General features: G+C 47.8%; 1 protein-coding gene across 2 annotated transcripts in view; it reads left to right on the top strand.

The window, feature by feature from the left end:
* The first annotated feature begins 3570 nt into the window (after positions 1 to 3570).
* The window catches only part of SLC1A2 (solute carrier family 1 member 2), a 131697-nt gene continuing 114877 nt past the window's right edge, over positions 3571 to 20390 (top strand). Inside the window, exon 1 of one of the 2 annotated variants that reach the window (XM_032841039.1) lies at positions 3571 to 3931. In XM_032841039.1, coding sequence (XP_032696930.1) covers positions 3915 to 3931 — 17 coding nt within the window. In that variant the 5' untranslated portion in view covers positions 3571 to 3914. Of the gene's footprint in view, positions 3932 to 15637; positions 15835 to 20390 lie in introns of those variants that run through there. The other variant, XM_032841038.1, reaches the window with a different exon arrangement.

Below are 20390 nucleotides of genomic sequence, written 5' to 3'. Positions count from 1 at the left end.
TGGCTCGCTCTCGGTGTTCCCTGCGTGCAGAACCTAAGAAGAGAGCTCTGTGTTTGCCTGGATAGATTTTTCAATTCCCTGTATGTGAAGAGAGGAGGGTCCCCTTGTATCATGTCTTCCTTGGTTTTGTCTTTCCAAAGGCTAAAACACCAATTACCTCCAACTGCTTCTGGGCGCCATATTGTTGAACCATCTCTAGTCCAGTGGCTACGGTAGTCGATCACCTGAGGAATTTTTTTTTTTTTAATACCAGTTAAGGCCCTACCGCAGGCTGATGGGACCCAAATCTCAGGTGGCCTGAGTGTGGTTATGTTCTAAAGGGCTCTCTCAGTGCATTCTAATGGACGGCCAGTGTTGGAAACCATGGCTCTAGTTTGCTTTAAAAAAATGAAGATCGGGGACACCTGGGTGGCTCAGTTGGTTAAGCAGCTGCCTTCGGCTCAGGTTATGATCCCAGCATCCTGGGATCAAGTCCCACATCGGGCTCCTTGCTTGGCGGGGAGCCTGCTTCTCTCTCTGCTTCTGCTGCCATTCGGCCTGCCTGTGCTCGCTCACACTCTCTCTCTCTCTGGCAAATAAATAAATAAAATCTTAAAAAAAAAAAAAAATGAAGACCTGATGGGAATGTTGGTAAGGGCTCTCCAGTGCGAGGAAAGAGTGTTTGTTCCTCCTAGCTAATGGTTATTATCCAGAATTATCTGTGCCATGTTCCACATGATTTAATAGGCCTTGTCTCCAAGAGCATCTGAAGGCAAATTGTGTCTCCAGTGTAGGATGGGATGGCAGGGTTCCCAAACATGGTCACGTATAGAGAACTTGGAACCACTTTTCCCATGGAATTTGGCCATGCTTGCTTATTCAGGTGCATTCTCTTAGGTCCTTAACACCAAAACCCACGAGAGTGGGTTTTCAAGTTTCTTTTTATTGAGGTATAATTGACCCATAACACTGTTTAAGTTTAAGGTGCGCAACTTGTTAATTTGATACATTTGTATATTGCAAAATGATTACCACCTAGGGTTAGCTCACATCTCTATCGTGTCACATGATTATCATTTCTTTTTTCGTGGTGGAAATAATTTATACTTAGTCTCTTGGCAACTTTGAATTTATAATACAGTCCTGTTGTCTATCATCACTTTGCTGTGCTTTAGATCTCTTGGTTATTTACCTACTGGTTGCAAGTTTGTACCTTAAATAACATCTTCCGGATTCCCTCAACCATTATCCCCTGGTAACCATTATTCTACTCTGTTTTTATGAGTTTTGCTTTTTTTAATTAAAAAAAAATTAAGGACTTTATTTGTCAGAGAGAGAGAGAGTGAACACAAGTGGAAGGGGGAGTGGCGGACAGCAGGCCAAGGGGGAAGTAGATTCTGGGCTGAGCAGGGAGCATGATATGGGGCTGGATCCCAGGACCCTGGGATCATGACCTGAGCTGAAGGCAGCCACCCAATGACTGAGCCACCCAGGAGCCCCTCACCTGCAAATTATTTCTAAATACATGTACCAGATTGCCTTAATTGAATGCAGATCAATGCATTAATTTAATAATTGCAATTTTAAAAAGAAAATGCAAAATTAGAAGGGTTGTTAAGGGTCCTAGGCTGATAAAGATCTAGATCTGGTTGGTCTGATGGGCAGGCAGGAAGAGAGGAGAGCAGAGTTTAGAAAGGGACATGTGGAGCAAGGTATGGATGGAAGAAGATGTTTGGACTCATACTGGGAAGAGGGGTGAAGGGAGGAGCTGAGCAGAGATATACTTATTTATTTAACTTCTGTTTAGTTCATTTCTCCTCTTCGTGGTATTTCTCTCATCTGCCTATTCCTCCTTGGATACTGTGCTCAAGAAACCATCCTCTGGGGACCCTTAGATTTAACGGAACAATCTTTGAGAGTTTTTAGGAGCCCAGACTTTAAAGCGCTTTGCCAATCTTTTACATTTCATTTCCTTCTTTTAGCCCTGGGAGGTGGGGAATGTTACTCCCAGGCTGCTTATGGGATGAGGAGAAGTTAAGGAACTTGCCCCGGATCACTCCACTGGCAGATGGTGACGGACCCAAGCTCTGGCATACGAGTGCCTGGCATGCAACCACGCAGCGGTCCCTGCGGGACTCCGCTCCCCTGGCCCGGTCCCCGGGAAGAACTCCTACAGATTCCAAGTGGCCAGCCGCACCTGGCGTCTGACAAGGGTCCGCAGAGCCAAGGGACTGAAGAGCACCGCCCCCAGGGCAGGAAACTGCGGAGGCAGCGAGGTGCTGGGGTTCCGTGACTCCGCCCTGAGGAGCCTAGCAGGTTCCTAGCGACAAGCTAAGCCCCGCTGCCGTCTCCAGGGCGCGTTTACACCGAGCAAATCTCTCTATCGAGAGAGCCTGTTTAATTCTCATCGCGGCCCTGCAAAAGGGGTTATTTTTGGTCCCATTTTCCAGACGGAGAAAAGCGAGGTTTCGCCTCCCCGACAGTCACAGCGTGCGGCAGGTGGTGGAGCTGTGCCCCAAAGATAATAAAATCGGCACGGATTTCGTCATTATTATGCAAAGCCGACGGGGAGGCTCTCTGACCCTCCCCTCCCTCGCCGGAGCCCATCTGTCTCCGTGCGCCGCCCCCGGGGCTCAGAAGGCGAAGGCGAACAGGAGTGGGTGGAGACGCATCCCCCAGCCGCTAGCCTGGGCCGTCTCCCCACGCCTTGCCAGCCAGCGCCCCCGAGGCCAACCTCCTAAGGCTTAAAAAAGACCACGGCCTCCCCAGCACTCCGCTCGCCCACCCGCCCGCCGCCCCCCGGGAGCTGCATTAATATTAATCCCGATGAATAATTGAAGGCCAGAGATTTATTCGGGCCGCGGCGGGGGGAGGGCACGCATCTGGGTTCGGCTGGGCCCGGCACCCGGGACGCCTGAGGATGGGGTGGGTGTGTCGCCCGTGAGGGTGCGTGCGGGTGAGCGCGGCGCCGCAGCGAGCGTGCCAAGGAGCGAGGGGGAGCGCCGGGGAGCGCCGGGGGCTGCTCCAGCGAGGCGAGGACGGAGGGGCATCCCAGGTCTCCGGGCTCCGGCCTGCGCTTCGCCCGGCGCGGGGTGACCCGGGGCCACGATGGCTTGAGGGGGGAACAATAGCGACTCCTTAGATCCTGGGCTCCTGCCACCGGCTGCCCAGGCCTTCCCGGCGACCAGCGAGGCCTCCTTTCTTATTTGGCTAATTTATGGCGAGAGGCCTGGGGGGCGGGGTGGGGTGGTGGGGGAGGCACAGCCGAGGGGCGGCCGCGTCTGGGGACGGGGGGGCGAGGGGCGGCAGTTATAGGAGTCTCCCGAGGCGGCGGCGCGGGTGATGTCAGCTCTCGACGAAAATAGAGAGGGATCGCCTGCAAATCCCCAGCTGCGGCGGGGCTAAACCTCGCAATCCCTCCCCGGCGGCGCCGAGCCAGGGCTCAGCGGCCGCCACCGCCTCCCCCGGCGCGCACACACCGGCACACGCGCGCACGCACGCACACACTCCCCTGCACACCCGCGGCACACCCCCCTCCCCGGCCTCCCCCGCCGCCCGCCTCCAGCCCGCGCTCTGCCCCTCGCCGCGCCTGGAGCCCCGCGGCACAGGCAGGTGGCGGCGGCCCGGCGGCCCGGGGGCGGCGCTGGCTCGGGGAAGCCACCCCCCCGCCCCACGAGCGCCCCGCCGAGCGCCGCCGAGGCGGGACGCGGGCGGAGAAGAGTCGAGCCGCTGCTTAGCGCCCGCCGGAGCCTCCCGCACGGGCTGCGGCGCTAAAGGGCTTACCCGCGAGGGGGGGTGGGAGGCGGGGAGACGCTCCCCCTTAAATAGCGCGCTCCGCCACTCGCCGGCGCTCACGCCGCACCGGCTCGCCGCGCGCCCGCCGCCGCCGCCGCCGCCGCCGGACCGCGCCGAAGAGGAGGGGGCGTTCCCAGACCATGGCATCCACCGAAGGGTGAGGGGGCTCTTCTGCGGACCCGCGGGGGAGCGGGCGCGCGCGGGGGGTGGCCCCTCATCCGGGACGGGGACCCGGGGACGTCGGCACCCGGCCTTGGTGGCTCGGCTGGGGGTGCGGGACGGTGGGGAGGGGATGGGTTTTCCTCGGCAAAGCTAGCTGCTTATTAACCCTTGGAGCTGCGGGGGACAGACGACGGTTTTATTTGATTTAAAAGGGTACGGTGGAGGTGTGAAGAAGAGTCCAACGAGAAAACCCTCTTGAGGGTACATTGCTCGGGGGAGCAGCGCTTGGAGCGATGCGCGGGGTGGAAGGTGGGGACCGGCCGGGAATGAATGAGCCGGGACTGGGGCGGGGCGAGGACCCGCGCGCGCGGCCTCGAATGTCAGCTTTGCAGAGTCGCGGAGTAGATGCCCGGCCTGCACAGATCGCACATTTTTCTTGGATGGCGGAATCTCCCTGGGCCGCTCTAAGAAAGAGTGGAAGAGATCTGGGTACTTCCCGGGAAGAGGCGGGAAAAGAAGTGATTTGGGGCACGGACAGGAGTCCCCAGATGCTAGCGGGTGAAGCGCTGGCTTCCCCATTCTGCCTGGGGCAGCGGAGTCCTCTCCTGCCTCGTGAGGCAGCAGTCGGAGTAAGAATGTTCCCAGAGCGAGTGACAGCTGCCTTTATCAAGAGGGAGAGGGGCTGCAAGGGGCAAAAAGATCCTTTGAGTACTCATCCCTCAAAGGAAGGGTCCAGAACAACGTTCCTGGGTCAGTATCTCCCAGGAATGTTTTCTGGCTTGGTAGAACCCGAAATAGGGAAAAAGGACCGGTTGGGGAGGTCAGCTGTGGTTAGTTAAGGAAATGGCACTGGCTGCTTGCAAGAGATCCCTGGATCCAAGCCGGGCTTGGGGGCGGGGGGAGCAGCTCCTCTGGGCACCGGTGAAGAATCCTTGGTCCTGGTCCTTTCCATAATTTCTCTCTAATAAATTTTACTAATGCCCCAGGTTTGATTTTGGGGAAAGGCTCTCTAAATAGGAGTAAAGTCCTGGTTCCAAAGTCAGATCTTTAGATTCCAACCTCCAAGCAAAGGAAGGTATTTGCAAAACGGTCTCCCTGTGTTCAGGAGAAGGCATCCCTCTTCTTTCCCCGGGAGTCCCTCCGATGGAGTCTGGCACCTTGTGGTAGCGTGAGATTTCTTCTTTTTATTCTAACATTTCAGCGGTGTGGAATTTTTTTTGTTTTTGGATGGTTATTTCTTCAAAAAAAGATACTCCAGAAAGAAACGTGTGTACAGAGAAGGTGGTACATTGTGTTAAAACAAGGATCTAGAATTAAATATTAAGAACCCATATGGCTCAACCTCAGAGCCTTTCCCTGCTGATTCAGTCTTTCATATTAGAGAAGACATAAAGGCATTTCTGGCTGCCTTCGTGGCCCTTCTAGACTTATCCCTGCGTGTAAAGGCTAGGTTCAAAAACATCTGTGAAAGAGGTGGAGAATGGTCATCTTTCAAATCCTGTACCCAACTCACTCCTTTTTTTGATAGCCAGATGGGGAAAGGAAAGGTTAAGGCAATAACAAAGACCCCCAGAAATGTGTATCTCACCTCTGCCCTAAATGAGAGCTGTGAAATGATGTGACATTAAATAAAGAGCAGAAGTGATTTTCAATATTTTTAAGATTCACACTCAATTAATGCCGTATCTGTGCACTGATGCATAGTTAAGAAAAGATGCCCCCCCCCAAAAAGCCCCTTATATTTAGGAGATGAAAGAACTGAAAAAAATTGAAAGGCTGAGAAACATATAGCACGATCTGTGACCCACTATCACAGTAACTGAGGAGCAGGTGACATTTTCAGAAGCCCTGGTCTTTCTCAGTCTCTTCCGCTCTTCCATCTTTTCTTCAAGGAACATGTACCGAGTACTTGGGTCGATCTCACGTGGAAGACACTCTACAGGGATACAAACACATAAATGGTCTGAGAGCTGGCTTTTAGAGGGTTGGCTCCAATCGACGACTTTGATTAGTAAATTGTTCCTGTGGTTTGGTGAGATTCTCTTGCCTCTTCTGACATCTTTGACTAATGTGCCTAAAAACAGGAGTTCACGGAGAATCCTCAGGCCAGTTGCCTTTGTTGGCTTTTGCTTTCTACCAGGGCTGAAGCTGTCGCTTTGAAACACATTGCTGAGAAGGAAGCAAAAATAGCAATACAGTTATATGCTTTCGGTACCTGTATTTTCAGTAAAACTCTGATCGAGAATGAGACATGAGAGTATGATAAACTGGCCATTCTGGTTACTGTTCCTTTGGTGATATGGTTACTTGTCAATTACATATGCCAATTACCAATTAGAAGCAATAGTGACATCTCATGTTTGTTCAGCACCCACTTGCAAAGCTCATTTGTATATATCATCACTTTTGATTCTTCCAATGTCTGTGAAGTAGCTGGTCCAGGGAAAACGGACTTTAAGAATACAGGGGTATAGAATGTAATGTTGTCTTTCCAGGAAGATTCCAGGACTTGGCAGAACTTTGAGGTTATCACCTGGAAATGTCAGTTATCATCGATGAGTGTACTATAGACATGTCTAGCAGAGAAGACTACTGGTTTTCTCTCAAACCTTTGGCATATATACCCTACAAATTGCCTTTTGGAATATTCTTGGTATCAGCCTCTGCATTCAGTCTTTGCCTTTGCAAAGTATACTCAAAAGCTGCTTTGGTTATTTGAGGTTTCTGATTATTTGGAACTGGGATTATTAGTATCCAGTTTCCATAAAAGTTAACAGTGGACTCTTTGGTAGTTCCCAGGCCCCAACAGGTAATTTCTTGTAAAGCAACATCTAATTTGATAGTTGAGTACTCCTCCATCACCACCCCACCCCCCCGGTTCCCCAGACATAGCTAGAGTTACGGTTTTAGGTCCCTGACCCAAATTGGAAAGTGATTATACCTGGTTGGTGGCAGACAGGCTCGGGTCAGTTATGGACTGAGCTATACTGGAGCGCCTAGATGTGGAGGTGGACATTTTAGAAATACGTTCTGGGGGGGATGAAAGAGTGCTGAATCTCCACGTTTGTTAGGAACCCGCAGCGATCTGTCTTCTGATCAGTTCCCAGGAGCCAAGGGGTCAGGGCGAAAGTCAACCACGAGGGCTCGGGTTTCAGTTTGACTAAGGAAGCAAATGAAACAGAAAACTGCTGACAGCAGAAAAACCCTGGCAAGGGAACCCTCTGGATTTATTATTTCAAGCAAACAAAAGCAAAACAACTATTGCCGTCTCCCTCCTCCCCTGGGGAACGAGGTTGAGGTCAGTGGGAGGAAGAGCTTTCGGACTGGACTTATTGGAAAACCAGTGGAGGAGGGCATGGGTTTTGGGTCCAAAGGGGTTTGCGTATTGCATGCCTCGGGCTTGCTGCCGTTTTCATTTCTCATTTTGAAGAACATAAAAATCAGCCTCCTTGGGTAAAAGAGATAATAATGGAATTATGAAAAAGCCATTTCATGTTTATTGAGACAGCCTCTTGTGGAAGATCAATTCTAACAAGAAACAATTTCCAAGTCCAAACGAAACTGGATTTCCACCAAATGAAGCGGAAGAGCCAGGGTGTTAAACAACCAAAAGACAGGTCTGCCCATCAGTATCAACGGCCCCTTCTTGTGCTCTTTTATATAACACGATTAGGTGCTGTCTCCTTTCGCTTCAAATTTAAGGAGATTGTCAGATGAGGTAAAGTGCCTAAGAGGTAGTGCTTCGGTTGCAGAAACCAGCAATATTTAACAGCTCTGAGTGAAATTTCTGGGTCATTGTGCCATAAATCCTGGAGATCCCAGATTGCAAAGCTTTTCCCTGTTTGAGGCTCAACACAGGTTGATTTCAATGTAAATTTCCCCTCCCAACCCTCCTCTATGACTGTCTGACCAATACCCAGATGTCTGGTTTTCCCCCATTTAAAGGCAAACTAAACAGTTTTCCATGCTGATTTTCCCCCCAAGGGACTGGCTAACGACTCGGAACTGAATCTACTCTTCGTTTCAATGACCTACGATGATTATTTTAATCAAATAAGACACCAATAATTTAAAACCTTCTAGCAATAGCAGATAGGAGAATACCTCTCTAGATAAAATTTTAGTTTTGCTCTCATTTTAAGAACTTGTCCTTAAAGTCTGAAAAAAAAAATCGAACAAATGCCATATACCGCCTTGCTTGCAGACTTCTCTCCTTGCTCTTAACAGCTTGTTGGGGGCAAGCAGGATGTTTCATAGCAAGGGTTTTAGAATCCAGATTATGGCAAATCTCTTTATTTACCAGATCCTGTGCGTGCTCTCTTCTCCCTCTGCCCTCCCCTCACCCCTCAATGCACCAAGTGCCAAGTCCTTGGAATGAATTCATTAAAGGAGTGTTTAAAAATACCTCATTGCTCCCATCTCCACGTGTTCCATCATTGACTGGAGGCAGATGGGCCGCATATTTGTCAGTAGAGTAGAAAAGGACTAGCATCTCGTTATAAATCTGTCTGGTTGGCTTCAAGTGATGGCAGAAAGAACAATGGGCCAGCGGTATCAAAGACAAATGGAGATAAGGGAAGATCCTCAAACTTTTAAAAAAAAGAGTAACTCATTTTCTTTGTGTTTTGCTTTTTTTTTTCTTCTCCCAAAATGGTTGTTTTCAGATGTTGCTGTTTATTTACTTACCTCTCACCGATGTATCTATTTCATTTTCCGTGTAGATGAGCAGGTATGACTTCTGTCTGCTGAACCGCCACCTGGTGTTTTTGGCAATCTTGGTAGCTACTTGGGATTGTAGACTCATTGAGCAAGCATTGTCCTTTAAAGATGGACTCAACTCTATTTTGGTGGCTGGACTTGGTCTGTGTGAATCCTGGCTCCCTCTAAGATACGTGATGGCTCATGTTAAAGACCTTGAGTGAAGTCCCTGGATACAAGGAGGGAGATGTTTCCCTCCCACACACCCCTATGTGTAAGAGCCTTCATTTAAATACCGAGAGTACTTTCTTCTGTTACATTTGGTCAGAGGTGCCATCTGTCACTCGCCCTTCGTCATCTGGCACGGGACTGACTCTTGTGCACTCCTGCCATCCCGGGTTCCCAGGCACTATGCTCTCAGGGTCACAGGGCTGGTGGCAAGGTTGAATGGAGGCGGGTCTGAGGCTCATCTGCGTCCCAAGCAATGCTCTTCCCACAACACTAGCCATTAGGTACTGGATCCCTGCAGACTGTATGTGGCCCCCAGACAAAAATGTTTTGGGTTACACAGGATTTTGAAAACTTTAGAATTATTTCCATATAAACCTCTTTCACCTGAAAAAGGAATCCTGATTCTGGCTTCTGGCAAACATTGGGAAAGTTGATGGCAAGGGGTCTGTCTTTTGTCTTCATATAATTTATTGAGGAATTACAGCCCTGTGTTGTTCTCAATATTTTATATGCATTAATTTATTTACTCCCCACAACAGTGTGATGCATAAGGACTATTATCATTCCCATTTTACAGGTATGGAAATTGAGGCATAGAAAGATTAAGGGAACTTGCCCAAGTTTTCACAGTTAGGGAGTGGCAGAGACAAGCTGTAAATCTAGGCAGCCAGGCTCTGGCACCCTGGCCCTAACCATTAGAGGGCACTGCTTAGACATACAGGACTGAGGTCCACTGGGGCTAAGTGGCTGTCCCTTGAGATACGGCACATGCTTTCCAGGTTGGGCAGTCTTTTCTGAGACTCCTGGTGCATGTTGCATGCTCGACCTCTTACCTCTCTAAGGCAGCCTTTGAGAGAATGAGAGCTTGGGTTCTCTCCTCCTCTAGGATGCCACTGCCCAGCGGTTGTGGATTGGGAGAATTCTTTGAAACCTATCTCTAGGACATGAAAGGTAATTCCAGCTACTTTTTCTTGTTAAGCCTTTAACCACTACCTTCTTGTTATTTCCTTTAACTTTGCTCTGGGTTGTTCTTGATGATCAGTTCTTTTGCAATTATTGGTTGTCAAGATGCCAGAAACACAGTCTTACCTGGACACAGTGCTCTGAAACAGACCAGGCAGGGCATGACCACATGGGTCCCACCCTTCAGAACACTGAGCCCTGAACGTGCACTTAGTGGCAAACATAGCTGAGAATGTGACGGCTCTGGAATTTATCCTTTCCTGCATGATTTCAAGTGTATTGGTTCAGGGTTGTGGCTTCACTTACCCACCTCCCTGAAACAGCTGTTATCCTGCTGTTTTAGGAGTAGGGCTGATATTGTTGTTTTTGTTTTGTTTTGTTTTTACAACATATGCAGACAGTGATGACTAGAGATGTCTTTTAAATCAAGGAAAACACTTTTCAGAGGTCATATTGCCATGTTATAAGCACAGTTTGTTATCACTCAGTAGGTGGCAGTAGATGGGAGCGCTTCATCCAGACTGGTGGTTTGACTCCCTTTGGAAGCCCTTGGGTTCTTAGGGACTCCCAAACCCACTTTTCATTGGAAAGAAAAAATTGTCTCCGCCAAATCTATCATTTAGTATTTGTGAGCCAATTGTCCTACGTCACCAGTGTTCATAGAGATCACCATAAACAAATAAATAGGGCCATTCATTTGAATTTATTCCAAGTCTGTGTGGCTATACGTATATGATTTCATTAAATCCTTGGAAAATTCCTATGGAATTTTTTGCTCGTTTTACAGATGGAGAATCTGACGCTTTGAGGAATTTTGATTTTATGTTGTTATTGGGTGCTTTTTTTTCATGTAATTCTAATGTGTTTCAAACTATCCACATTTTGCAGTTAATTCACATTTCATTAAAATTTCACGGTCATTCCCTATGTTTGTTTTAGCGGCAGCAGGTGGATTGCAACATTTTGGTTAAACAAGAAACAAGATAGCCGAGTGTCCTTGCAAAAAGAGATGATAAAGAATTTAAGAGACAGTGCACAAGGAAGATGGCAATGATTACGGAGACGTTAACTTAATGTTGAATGGAGATGTGACATTCAAGAAGATGCTGCCGCTAAAAAGAAGAGGGAATAAATTTAGGCAACTGAAACAATGGCGAGACCCCAGCCTGTAGACATGAAACCAGAGAATTTCAAGGAGAAGAAGCAGTTGCCTTGCACGGAGGGAGATAAGGTGAAAGAAGACAGATAAAACAAGGAAAGCGTTCTTTTTCTGTTAGGTATTAGGCAAAGCCAATTGCTGCACACCAAATGGATTTTTGTTTTTGTCTCAGTCTGTAATTAAAAGGGCAGTTGTGATCTGATAACCAGCTTTGTTGGGAAAGTGGATGGAAATCAACATGAACAAAGCTTAATTAGATAAACTTGTCTAGAGGTGAAATGGATGGATATCAGCTGACAACACTTACCTCAGACACTTGGAGGGGGACTCATGAGTCCCCAGGGAATAGGTTCTGCTCTAATTTTTTTATATGGAACACATGGTCTGGAAAAAGTGTCAAAAATAAGTCTGGAACTAATTTCTCAGAATCGAATAGAGAGTAATGGAAATATAGACCGAATCTATTTCCGTGGTGTTTCTCTGGGATTCAAAGTCATCAATCAGCAGACATTAGTAAAATCATTCTAGGATAGAAGCTCCGAAGGGATCATCGATTTTTTTATCATGATTAATTGCTAACATTTCAGATGAAGAGCTAATCATTTGTTTATCTGTTAGTCTGAGAATATTCAAATTTGGCTTCTCTTCAAGACACTGATACACTGGGTTTGAGGCACTGCTGCTGGTTGGCTGGGAGGCACCCTGAGGTGAAGACTTGCGTGCATGAAGTTCATTGAGGGGAGCTGGCAGCATAAATCCCTGCGGAAGAGGGAAGGGAGCAAGGGTGGGCAGGAGGAGAAATGGAAACAGTCCCATCAAAGGGCTCAGCCCATCCCACAGGAAGCTCTGGCTCGGCATGTTTCTTCAGAAAGATCCTGCATTGAGAAAAGAGGTCTGGCCTTTCTACCCCTGCATCAGCACTGCCGGCCCTGGGGGTGAAGGTGGAGGGGTGGTGGAGGGAGGGGAGGGGGAATAAATCTTACAGTCCTGAAGATGAGGAGCGTGGGAATTTCGGTGGCACACCACAGTATCCATTAGTGACTCCCAATACAAACATTTGAGACATAATAAAATAATAGATACAGTCACCTTCGATCGGAATATCCAGGTCTCCACAAAGCTATTATCTGGAATAAAGTGCTATACCTTCAAAGAGTATGTGGTTGGGGGAAAGGGGTGAGGAGAAGATGGGTTCTGGTGGGCAGAGAAGGGGAGAACGAGTAGACATCACCTTACCCAGGTTTAACTGTGACCCATGTAGCCCCCAGAGACAAATGACAGAAGCCCTTCTTCTGCACTCCAGACCTGCCAGAGGAGAGATTACATTTTAGCTTTTTTTTTTTTTTTCAGTTTTAGGATGGATTATGCTGAGGGAAAGGTTTGATTGGTGATGGCAGTGTCTTCTTGGGTTCCTCTTGTGGAAGCTGATGAAAGAAAGTATTGCAACTAGGGGGTAATCACTGCTTGCCCTGGGGGTTCCTGAAGGGGAGGGCAGGTGGCTGTGACGCTTGGCTATGGTTCTTATAGACTTCCTGTTTGCCAATCCTACAGCCCATGGCATGGGGTAGGACAACTCAGCACAGAAGGGGAGGAAAATGTCACCTGCCTGGCCTGTCCGATCTGGGCCTCCCACCCTGGAGATCCATGGAGTGACAGATGGGGCAGACAGCTAGAGTGGGAAAGATTTTAGTAATGATTGTCTTTATTTTTTAAGATTTAACTTCTGGAAGCCATTCTAAGTCTCCCTAGCTGGGATTCTTCTCTTTCCCCTTAAGAGTTCGTTTGTACTCTTGGGGAGCTGGTGAAATTTCTTTGGACTCATTTTTGATCCCCATTTTCTCTACTCTGCATGCTCTTTGGATCACTTCTTGGGCCTTTTCACACTACAGCCATATTGAACACTCTAAAATGTATATTTCTAGCTCAGACCTCTTCTTCACACTCTGGATTCCTCTCTCCTATCACCTAATTGACATCTCCCTTTGTGCGATGCATAGACATCTCCAAATTACTGCGCGGACAACAGAACTCTTGATATTTTTTCCTGCGAATGTAACCCTATGCCTTCCCAAGTTTCTCCTTTCTCAGCAAAGGGCACTAGCATACGTCTGGCCATTCAAAGTGAGCGGTGTAGGTATTCCCCTTGTTCCTTTTATCTCTTCCATCAGCCCCAACCTACAAGCTGTCTCAGTCCCATCTCCTAAATGGATCTTTGCCACAACGCTCACGTCCACTCATGGCTCTACTGGAAACCACAACTTGTGAACTTTCAGTGCCTCAACTACCCCCGGGTCCTGTCCACCCCTTTAGGGCTTATTACCTTTGTCTGGACCATTTCCTACCCTCCACCCACCGCCGTTCTTGAGCTGGCTGGCATCCTTTAATCCTACAGCATCCCTCAGTTCTCCGTGCAAACACCATTTCCCAGAGAGGTCTTCTCCCATCCCTCCAAAACCCAGGTCCCCCTTCCTTAGCCCCATGTCATCCCCTTCATTTGCTTCCTTCACGGCCTCAGGTATAGTGTTTAAATATTGTATTTACTTACCTTTTGGCTTGCCTCTACTTCCGTCCTGGCATGTCAACACTGGCGGCTGGTCCATCATTGCCTCCCCTAGATCCTGACACCATGCACTCAATAAACATTTATTGATTGAATGTGCATCAGCCTCACCCAGCCCGGGGATGCAGGGAGGGCTTCTCAGAAGAGGTGACATTTAAGCTTTGTCTCTTCCGGGGAGTGTGTTCCCATTACACTTTGTTCAGCCCTCTCTTAACAGCTCTTCATGCTAACAGGGTGAGCTGTTGCCTAGTCTATCTGCTCACCATCCTGGTGTCCGAGGATCGGGCCTGCTCATTTCTTTGTGGCTTGATTTATTACCATTATCACAATGCATGTGCATGTAATCAACTTGTCTAGCTTGGGAAGGATACTTGCTAGGGCATTCAAAGGCCAGAGGGGATGGTTATTTAAATTTTTTTTTAAAAGATTTTATTTATTTATTTGGCAGAGAGATTAAGCACAAGAAGGGGGAACCGCAGAGGGAGATGGAGAAGAAGGCTCTCCGCTGAGCTGGGAGCCTGATGCAGGGCTCGATCCCAGGACCCTGGGATCATGACCTGAGCAGAAGGCAGACACTTAAGCCACTGAGCCACCCAGGCACCCCCAGAAAGGGATGGTTTTAAGGGAGCATCTGGGCCAATGTAGAGAGAACATGTCCTTTTGCTTCTTGGGACATGTCCTCTTTTTAAGGTTCTGCCCAGAAATCAGTAACCAGACTTTTGACTGCTAAGTGTTGCTAGGGTTCAGGTAGGTTACAAGAATAACTAGTTGGGCAACAGCTCATCTCGTGAAGCCACAAATGTATTTGTTATAACCGGTCATGTTCCTGTGTTCTTGTCTGGGAAAGATTACACACTCCTGTCACAGCTGCTGTCTTAAAAATGCAGGAAAGTTGAATCAGGTGAGACCTATGAGCCCTAGCTCCCCATCTTTCCCAAAGACCACCTGCCTCCTCTCAGAATAATGTCTCCCCCCCCACCTTTTCCTCATGCCTTGTGCAGGAAAACAAGGAGAAGCTAGCACGATATGATATTCACATACAAAAAAAGATTTCTTAAGTCATAGGTGATGTTTAAATTGCATCAGTGAATAAAATCCAAGGCTCATTAGTTCAACTGCTTATAGAACTGATTCAGAAAAAAAAAAAAAAGTTCCCGAAAGCTGACAAAGTTATTGTTAAATTGATGCTTTTTAACTTTTAAAGAGATTCTGTATGTATTTAATCATCCCAACAGAGTTCTCCTCTCTGGCTTCCTATTGGGGTTGGAAACAAGAGCGAGGAGTCCAAAAATAATACGTTTTGTAGTTGATGTATGTGTTTTCTGGGAGCCTACACAAAAGCATTTGGTGTTTCTGTTTCCTGGAGTGAAGTTCTCCTCTGAAGTTTTCTGGTGGCGGGACACATTGAGGGGTATTTGTTGTGCCCTGGTGGGATAAGAGAATGAGAACTCTGGCGTCATCTTTCTTGACTCAGTGAGAATTCTGAGATTGGGGGAAGGGCCAGTTTGTGAAACCCTCTTCCCGAGCCTTATGGGAAAGTCTTCAGCTGAAACCACCTTCATCATCCTAATGGCAAATGCTGGATTCCTCCTGGATTCGGGCCAGGGCGCTCACACCGCGGTGTTGGAGGTAAAAGTAGAATCAAAACAGGACGTTGTGTTTTCCAGTTTCCTCAGGCACGGAAGTTATTATTAATGGAGAGAACCGAGCGGACATGGATCATGTTTTTACTTTATTTGCTTTCTTTTTCCCTCTGAAGACTCTCAGTGGGTTTCCAGGAAAAGCAAATCCCAGATCCCACGCAATCTGCCCATAATTGTTCTTCGGCGATCAGAAGGACCAAACCAGTTTGTCCAGAAGGGGGCACTGTGGAGCCCCACGTCGCCCGCCAGCCAGAGAGTGGTTAATTTTCCTGTAGTGCTGAAGCCAGAGCCAGAGGGCAAACTCTCTTTCCCAGGCCAACACCAGCTGTTGTCTTGGGGGTTTTTTTTGTTGTTGTTGTTGTTTTTTTTTTTTTTTTTTTTTTTTTTTTTTTTTTTTTTTAAAAGAAAGGAAACCCTACTGCTTGGATTATTACATTTCAAGTGACCTGGAGTTGCTAAGTCACCGAGGGAACCAGAACTCCCCAGCCCCCAGGGTTACCCCTGGGAGGAGAGGTTGAGAGAGAGTTGACAGCGTCTCATTTACCATCCTGGTCCGGGGTCCTCCTCCCTGTCATCAGCCACCTGCCTTCTTCCTGAGAGTCATCGGTGCCGATGGAGAAAGACTCACTGGTTCCAGAGTTCCGGTATGTCCAAACTGGTTTTGTCTGGGTTGTTGACAGACTTTTAAGGCAAAGGGGCAACCATGGGGAAAAGGAGAGGCCTTTAACGAGGGAGGAAAAGACACCTGAGGGATTGAAAAGTACATTTTGAAAGGGCTGAAAAGGACATAATAAGCAGCACAAGAATGGGAGTATGGCAACAGTAACCCCTCTTTTCAGAAGGTCTAACCAGCCACCCCAGGAGGCGAGCTTGTATTCCAACCCCATTGGAAGCAGGCAACAAAATCAAGACTGGCGTGAAATTGCGGCGTGTTTGTTACAGGGAGCACTCCCTTGGGAGGAGGCCGGAGAGGGGTCGGGGACTTAGGTCCATACGCTTGTCTGAAGAGGTCTTCCCTCTCCAACTTGGAGCTAAGATGCTGCGGCCGGCCAGTGAGATGAAGCCGGTCGCATGTTTTCAGCAGCAGGCAAATCACCGTTCCGTCCAGCTGTGACTGCAGTGATGAATCAGAGGGCATTTTAAATTAACCTTTGAGGTTCTCCTCTCATGGAACCACAGGGTGTTTGTTGAATAAACAAACGAAAGCGGTCAAAAAACTCCCCGGATGAGTTCTTTATGATATTAATTTCTTGTTCCTCCTTCAAGAGAATCTGGGATTGAGTACAAACCAAGAAGTTCAGGGATGCCGGGCTGGCGTTAGGGGCCTGCGATGGGCGGTAGGACAGGGCCTGAGCTCACAAGGGACGGAGATTTGGTTTAACCCTCCACCATCACCATCTTGAAATTCTTAACAAAGGGCCTCGTGTTTTCAATTTGCACTGGACCTTGCAAATGATGGGGCCAGTCCCGCAGGGAAGGCACCTATGCTTGGGCCAAATGAAATACTACATGTGGTGGCACTGAACGTGATGGAGAGGATGACCTTGATGACATCTCATCTCTTGCAGTGCACGAAGACATTCCAATAATGACATCCTTTGCAAAAAACAGCTAATAGAAAACCTTATAAACAGCGTTGCACAGCGCTTGCAAGGGTGTATTTTATCCTCGGAAAGACCCCAGCGAAATCTCCTGTTGCACAGCTTACGCGCAATATAACTTCAGGAAAGTTAATTAACCTCTCTGAGACCCAGAGTATTTGTCTATTACATAGAGATGGTATCAGTCAATTGATAGGGCTCGGGAAGGAGTAAGGCATGTGTGTGCGGCACTTGGGATAGTGTCCAGGACATGGAGGACACTCCGTAGTGCAGGCTGTCCTCCTTGAACCCCGTTGAAGTCAGCGGAAGCTAGCTCAGTCTCCTGATTTTTCAAATTAGATTGTGAACACTCAGTGCATACCCACAGGCATGTTTGCTAATTCTTTCTCCTGGAGCCACAGGTGATAAGCGGAGAAAGTAGGTCCTGGACTTCTTTGATCTCACGAGAGGTGTGTTTGTATTAGTGTAGGTTTGTTTGAAGGCTTTTCTCCTACATGCTTTTAACCCTTGAACTCGAAACACCTCCAACTCCAAAATGCAGGGTGGCTTTTCCAGCGTGCCTCTGTCTGACACCAGCAGGTCCCCACAGTTCAACTCAGTTCCGACGCTACCTCCCTGGAATTAGCCTCACATCCCATAATCAAAGGGCTCAGTCCCATTGGACTGCCCGCACTTGGATGCCAGTGGGAAGCCCACATTGTGCTTCTCACCGACTGGATGAACACCCAGGGTCTTCCCACGGCCCCCTTCGCAGGTCTGATAATGCGCTAGGATGACTCGTACACAACTCCGGGAAACACTTTGCTTATGTCTCCCTGTTTATTATAAAGGATACCACTCAGAACCGTCCAAATGGAAGAGAGGCATGGGACAAGGAATTGGGGACGGGACGTGATGCCCTCTCTTGGCTCACCACCATTCCGGCACCTTGATGCGTTTAGCGACCCAGAAGTTCTTAAAGCATCCTTAAGGGTTTTCTGTAGAGGTTTTGCTACACAGGCTGATTGAATCACCACCTGTGGGTGGTTAACTCTGTGTCCAGCTCCTCTCTATCCCCAGAGGTTGGGGGGTTGGGGCTGAAACATAAATAAATAAAACATAAAAAATCGTACGTAGCAGCTGAGCACTAAAAGATTTCTATATGGTTTTAAAGTCTTTTTTTTTTAAGATTTTATTTATTTATTTGACAGAGATCACAAGTAGGCAGAGAGGCAGGCGGAGAGAGAGAGAGAGAGAGAGAGAGAGAGAGGAAGGAAAGCAGGCTCCCCACCGAGCAGAGAGCCCGATGTGGGACCCGATCCCAGGACCCTGAGATCATGACCTGAGCCGAAGGCAGAGGCTTAACCCACTGAGCCACCTAGGCACCCAATTTCTATATGGTTTTAAAGGGAAATCAAGTAGTTAGGAAGGCTTCTGTGTTTTTCTTTTTTAAAAATGTTATCTCTGTTAAATTTTCATGGGACTCTGATTTTTCAGGGATGAACCTATATGATTTGTGGCAGAAGTAAGCCATATGAAGGCACCATTCTATAAGGGTGGAGTGTTTATCCATAACGAATGTATTCATTACGCAGGAAAGCCATACTGGTTAGACACAAACAAGATTAAAAAAAAAAAAAAAACACCTGTTCTGTCACTAACCAGTGATAAGTATCTTTCACGTAGGTATATTTCATTTTAGACTAAATGCTATTTGCACATGAATATATTTGTAATAAACATGGAAATGCAGTGTACAGACTGTCCTATAAAATAATTTTGACTTGACAGTGTGTTACGAATATCCATTCATAAGTAAATTGATACACTTAATTAACTGCTATAGTTTCCGTTTTGTGGATGTATCATCATCACTTTGGAAGCCAAGCCCGGTCATTAGCCATTAGTGTGCTTTAGAAGTTACACTGTTACAAACGTCCCTGTGTATACCCTATGCAAACCTGTCTGTCTCCTGATTTCCTCCCGGTAGATAGCTTGCGGTGGAATCGCTGGGTCAGATGGTACACACACGTCCTTTCCACACATGGCTCCCAGCTGCAGCGTCTGAGCGGGGATTGGAGATTCGAATGACCGAATGCACTTGTCTTTTTTGAGTCTATTTCACTGCAGTGTCTATTAATTGTAGTTGTAATACAGAATGGCTCTGGGGTTCGCTTTAATTCCCGGCAAAACACCCGAGACTGGTGTAGACAAAGAAATGTCTCTTATTGGCACTTGGTTAAAAATTTTTCCCCCCTGTCTTGGAGGGGTTCACATGCCACGTCAGTCTAGATGGAAATGATCCCGTTCTTTTTGTTTTAAGGGCTTTTACACACAGTGTAGAATATTCTCATGATTTCCTTTTCCGTTAACTGTGTGGAGTTCATACTGCGTTTTTAAGGGGTTAACGTTCCTCTAACAAGTGCTTTCTGTAAGTAACAAGGTGGGGGGCTCTTCTTACTGGGGTAGGCTTGTTCCTTTGTGCCCTGTCCTTTCGCTTCCCCTGGAAGGAGGTGAATACCCCTTCTGGTCTGACAAGCCACGTACAGCTGGAGAAAGGCATCCTCTCCAGTGTAGACATTGCCATGTTGCCTCTCAAGTCCTCAACCTTCCTGTCTCAAGATCCAGCCCTGCCCCTTACCCCAGCCCCCTCCCCACCTTCGGTTATGGTCCTCTGGATTTTGCTCCCCAGTTTTATGCAGGTGACACCTACCTAACAATCAGGCAGGGAGAATCTTCTGATTTGGCTTCATTATCCGGGAAAGTCAAGCTCAAGGTGTTGGGTCAGAGTAATGAAAAGTGTTTGCTTTGGTTTCCCATCTTGGAAGACGCCTGTAGAGGGCTAAATGTCTGTTAAAGGCCAGCTCTTGACTTCCTTTCTGCTGATGGAAAGGAGGGCGATTCAGGGAGTAGGGGAAGAAGAGAGGGGAAGCGATAAAGACATACTAAGGGGTCAGCGTAATGGGGTTGCTCTTTCGGGCTGGGAGGCACAGACTGCGGCTGAACAATTTTTATTTTGGAAGTTACTTGCCGGCTGCAAATAAATGCTCACAAAGTCTCTCCTCGAACTGGGTAGTGACCCAGGCACGGGCAGGCTCTACTGGGCTGGTGTGGTGTTCTTCCTTCCTGTCGGCAAGGCTCTGAATGGGCTCTCTCTAAAATGCAACATACTCTGTTCTTGTGGGTTTCACAGCTCCGTGGAGCTAAGTAGGAGGCTACGCTTTTTAAAAAATTTTTTCTCTCTCTGAAGATGAGATAACTGACATCACCTCTTAGAGTCAGGCGGTGGCATTCCTATTTATTACCTGACAAACCACAGACCCCAGGTATCTCTTTGATCAGGCTTCACTTCATGCTATTCGTGGTTGCTGTAGGCTAGTCTCCTTTGGACAGCTCACCATGGGTCGCCCTTCAAGTCTGGGCTCTGTTTCGTTGGCCAGATGCAGACCACGTTTTTGTTCCATCCCTTTCAAAAGTGAGAGTGGTCAGTGCAGGTGAAATTGTACTGGAAATGAATGCCCGATGGGCTTCAATGGCGTGTTAAGAATAATAAAGTGTTTCTACTTGCTGTTACTGCGGACTCAGAATGTCCCAGAACATTTGGCCCAGCCCCCTCATTA

The sequence above is a fragment of the Lontra canadensis genome, unplaced genomic scaffold (genome assembly GCF_010015895.1).
Source record: "Lontra canadensis isolate GAN:19392208 unplaced genomic scaffold, GSC_riverotter_1.0 scaffold118, whole genome shotgun sequence".
Taxonomy (NCBI): Eukaryota; Metazoa; Chordata; class Mammalia; order Carnivora; family Mustelidae; genus Lontra; species Lontra canadensis.
Note: the sequence above shows the minus strand (reverse complement) of the source record. Positions and strands in the feature narration are given on the sequence as shown.